The 4,225-nt window shown below is 41.8% G+C and overlaps 1 protein-coding gene across 1 annotated transcript; it reads right to left on the bottom strand.

Annotated features, from left to right (window-relative positions):
- Nucleotides 1-1,832: 1,832 nt before the first annotated feature.
- Nucleotides 1,833-3,947, bottom strand: LOC122125662 (vomeronasal type-1 receptor 4-like). Its single transcript, XM_042700204.1, has 2 exons — nucleotides 3,138-3,947; nucleotides 1,833-1,913 (listed from the first exon to the last, which is right to left on the bottom strand). Exons 1-2 carry the CDS (start codon nucleotides 3,945-3,947, stop codon nucleotides 1,833-1,835), a joined length of 891 nt encoding a protein of 296 aa, XP_042556138.1.
- Between the last annotated feature and the right edge of the window lie 278 nt (nucleotides 3,948-4,225).

Genomic DNA, 4,225 nt, shown 5'->3' with positions numbered 1-4,225 from the left:
GTCCTGGGGCTTGACTCTGGGCTTGGGTGCTGTCCTTGCACTCTTCAGCTCAAGGTGAGCACTTTACCGCTTGAGCCACAGCACCACTTCTGGTTTTCTGGTGATTATTTGGAGATAAGAGTCTCATGGATTTTTCTGCTGGGCTGGCTTTGAACCATGATCCACAGATCTCAGCCTCCTCAATAGCTAGGATTATCTGCGTGAGCCACCAGCACGCTGCTTGCAATAAGTTTTAACAGGGTTTTGGCATTTGCTTTTCTTTATAAAACATGCTCAGCAAGCTGCACTAGCTAACTACAATTTGGTAAATTGTTATTTAACCATTATGACTTCTGCAATGTTTTATAAAGAACCTAATTTAATTAAATCAATACTGTGAGGAATTAATAAAGATTAAAACTAGGGATAACATCACCCATTTCCCATTATAGTGATGATAAGAAAAATAGTGAGGAAAATGCCAGAGCCCCTCAACAGTTCCAGAAAATCGACCATGCGATAGATTCAGTAGGCGTAAGTGATGAACATTTTTATCATACAGAAATGGTAAGGTTATCGTTGCCATGATAAAAAAAATCTCTATGATGTCCAGACATATCAGGTCTCCAGGTAAGAACATCAGGTTAGTATTGAAAATTTTCCATTGAGGTTGGATGAGTACAATGACTTTCTGTTTGGACAGTTTGATTGTCCATTATGAAAATTAAAATGTGAACAAATGTAACAGTGGTACTCAGTAGACCTGTGGACTATGAAATTTGTGGGTGGTAATGGGATGAATAAACTTGGAGGGAAGGGATAACATTGTCAAAAAAGAAATATACTGATTACCTGAGTCGTGAGATGATAACCCGCCTGTACATTATATATATAATGACAATAAAAAATAATAATGAAGCCTGACACCAGTGGCTCACACCTGTAACCCTACTCAGGAGGCAGAGATCTGAGGAGTGAGGTTCAAAGCCAGCCGGGTCATGAAAATCTGTAAGATTTTTATCTCAAATAAACCACTCAGAAAACCAGAAGTGTCCTGTGGCTCATGTGGTAGATTGCTTGCCTTGAGCTGAAGAGCTGAGGGACAGTGCCCAGGCCCAGAGTTCAAGCCCCATGACTGACTATATATATAAAATAACAATTCAAATTATATAATTCAAATAATATAAATAGGGAAGAATGAAATACTAATTTCTGTCATTCACAGAATCTATAAGATATAAGAAAGACATCAGAAATGCAGCTGGGTGTGGAAGGTTCACACCTGTGATCCTAGTTATTCAGGAGGGTTAGATCTCGGGATCAAGGTTGGAAGCCCAACTTGGTAGTGAAGACTGTGAGACTCTTATTTCCAATAAACTATAACATAAGCTGGAAGTAGAACTGGGGCTCATGTTGTAGAGTCCAAGATTTGAGCATGACAGCACGGGGACAGTGCCCAGGGCCGGACTTCAAGACCCAGGACCAACATAAACCAACAAACAAACAAATGACATCTGTAGATCACTCTCTAAGATATGAGTAAAATATTTTTAGGGCTTTCCAGGTCACTGCAGAGAGTCAGTCCCAGTTAGGTTTCTATGTTCCCAGATGAAAGCAGTTGTGTAACTTCATTTCAAATCACAACACCTATAGCAGACAATAGCCAGGGGAAATGGGATCGTGAAAAGTTTTCTGACCTCTTCCTACCTTGTGGTCTCCTCAGGGCTGAGAGCTGGCTCACAAGGCCCAGCTTCCTTGAGGCATTCTGGCTTCCTGGAAAGGCTGAGTCTGGACAGGCTCCACTATCGAGAAGGATTGGGATAAGGAGGCTTCTCATCATTGATATCTGGACATCAATCAGCATCATCTGCTGCCTGGCTGGCATTGTTTACTGGGCATCCATCAAATCTTCCCACAGGAGCAAACCACTCTCCCTGGGGTCAAGGAACAAACACTAATTTATTAATTAGAAGAACACATTTGTCATTTGAAGACGTGTTTTTTTTCCAAGTCAAACTCATCGAAAAGTAAACTTCAGGATGCAGTTGGTTATTGAACTTTGATTCTCAGAGCCCTGGACCCAGAGTAACAAGTATTGATGGGCTCAATTGCTCAACCAAAGGATATAGAGCCACAGATGGACCAAAAAACAAGACTCAAGGGCTGGGAAGGTGGCTCAGTACTTGCCTTGCATGCATGAGGCCCTGGGTTTGATTCCTCAGCACCACATAAGCAGTAAGCAGGAAAAAGAAAAGCGGAGAACGGGGAACCAAACTCAACCATTTGTTGTCTCCCAGAAACTCATTTGCAGGCAAAGAAAAATCCAACTTAGGTGTGCAAGGATAGAAAAAGATCCTTCATGAAATTGAATTTTCTTCAACACTAACATTCTACCACAGAACCACTGAGAGTTTTTTCTGTGAGTAATTGAGCTAAGAGTCTCATTGACTTTCCTACTCAGAGTGGTTTAGAATGATGGTCCTCAGAGCTCAGAGCTGAGATTCCTGAGCAGCTGGGATTTTAGGCATGAGTCACCCATGCCTGGCTATGGCTCTATGCTTTCTCACAGACTACATCCTGGTTTGTCATTGGCTGTATCCCTCTTCCTCACTGGCTGGATGCTGCTTTGTCATTGTATGACCAACATTCATAGGATGATCTAATAAAATTCCTTGTAACAAACAGCACTGTTAGTAGAATTAGAATGTAAGGAAGAAATGGACAGTGTAGCAGCTGATTTTATGCAGGTAGAAATACCTTTTTACTTTTAATAGTGTACAGAAAATGTATTCATTTTATCCCACCAATAGTATTTTAAGCAACTAAATAAGACAAAACTTTTTGTAACATCCCCCCACCAAGACACACACCTTAGTACCTCAGTGGTTTGAAAGGTACCTCAGTGTTTGAAAGTTACAGCATATCTAAATTTGAACAGCACTTCAAGTGCTCAATACCCACATAGTTGCTTCCATGTACATTACTAGAATTTCCTCTGCTTTTGAACAAAAATTTCAGCTGTCCAATCAGCCACTGAATGCTTGGTGACAACTGATAGTTCTCCATGGAAGAGACAGGGCACATGGGGAAAGCATTTTATTATTCTTCATGAAGAAAAAAGGGGACACGGTTGGGTAGCATGCTGATAGAATACAAACCATCACCTCCAGGGTAGGGATTTTCACTGCTGTGTAAAAGTAATAGAAGTTGGTGATGTTGAAGCAATAGAAACACATGAAACAACTGACGAACAGCAGGATGGTGTGGGTGGCCTTGCTCTTGGGTGCTGGCTGGATAGCAAGCCTAAAACTATGTAGGTGCTGAGCTATCTCGTGGTGTTGGTATAGAAGCCTCACCATGTAGAGGCTGGTGATGATCATGAGGATTACAAACACAAAATCTCTAAATAATAAGATAGAGATATAATACCCTGATCTATTGTCTTCAAGCAGTGGAGTATGACAATATACATTGGAAAACTCAGAACCAACAAGAGTGAAATTGATTTTGGCTTTCATATCCTTAATGACTGGGACATAGATGAGCATATTGACAACCCAGAAGAACAAGAAAGAAGGGAAAATCCACACTGAAGACTTAGATTTAAGCCACACGTACTGAGCAAGGTTGGAGCTGATGGTGGTGGTGTGAAACGCACTGAGGAGTGAGGTGGTACAGATGGACAGTCCCTGGGTGACTCTGAAGAGGTACACCACTGCTTTGCAGCCCACATTGTCCAGAAAACATTGGACTCCAAAGGATGCCACATTATTTGGCACAAGTGTGAAGGTGAGGTTCAGGATGTTGACCACAGTCAGATGTATGAAGATGGCATTGATGGGCTTCTTTAGATAATGTTGGAATGAAAACATGTGCAGATAGAGCATGGAGAGCAGGGAGTTCCCCATGACACTGATGCACAGCTGGGCTATGAGGAAAAGCCCCCATATTGATTCACCCCAGAACATTGTGAATGGCATTGTAAGGTCTGATGTATAGAGCAACCAGACAGTTGATACCAGAATGAAAAAATCAGTGCACTAGATTATCGATCCATTCTAAATGGTTCTTCAGGAAGATTATGAGGACGATGAATATCAGTTTCAGGCCCAAGAGTGGCACTTCCGGAATGGAATCTCAAAGGTTCCAGAGGATCTTTGAGTACAGAAACAGATGAGATTATAGGAGGGAAACCCTGGCTCATACCACGGGTCCTAGTTCCTTTGCTAGGAGAACTGTGGGCCTG

The sequence above is a fragment of the Dipodomys spectabilis genome, unplaced genomic scaffold (genome assembly GCF_019054845.1).
Source record: "Dipodomys spectabilis isolate Male_0828 unplaced genomic scaffold, ASM1905484v1 ptg000266l, whole genome shotgun sequence".
In the NCBI taxonomy this organism is placed as follows: Eukaryota; Metazoa; Chordata; class Mammalia; order Rodentia; family Heteromyidae; genus Dipodomys; species Dipodomys spectabilis.
This window is presented reverse-complemented; position numbering and strand designations above follow the sequence as displayed.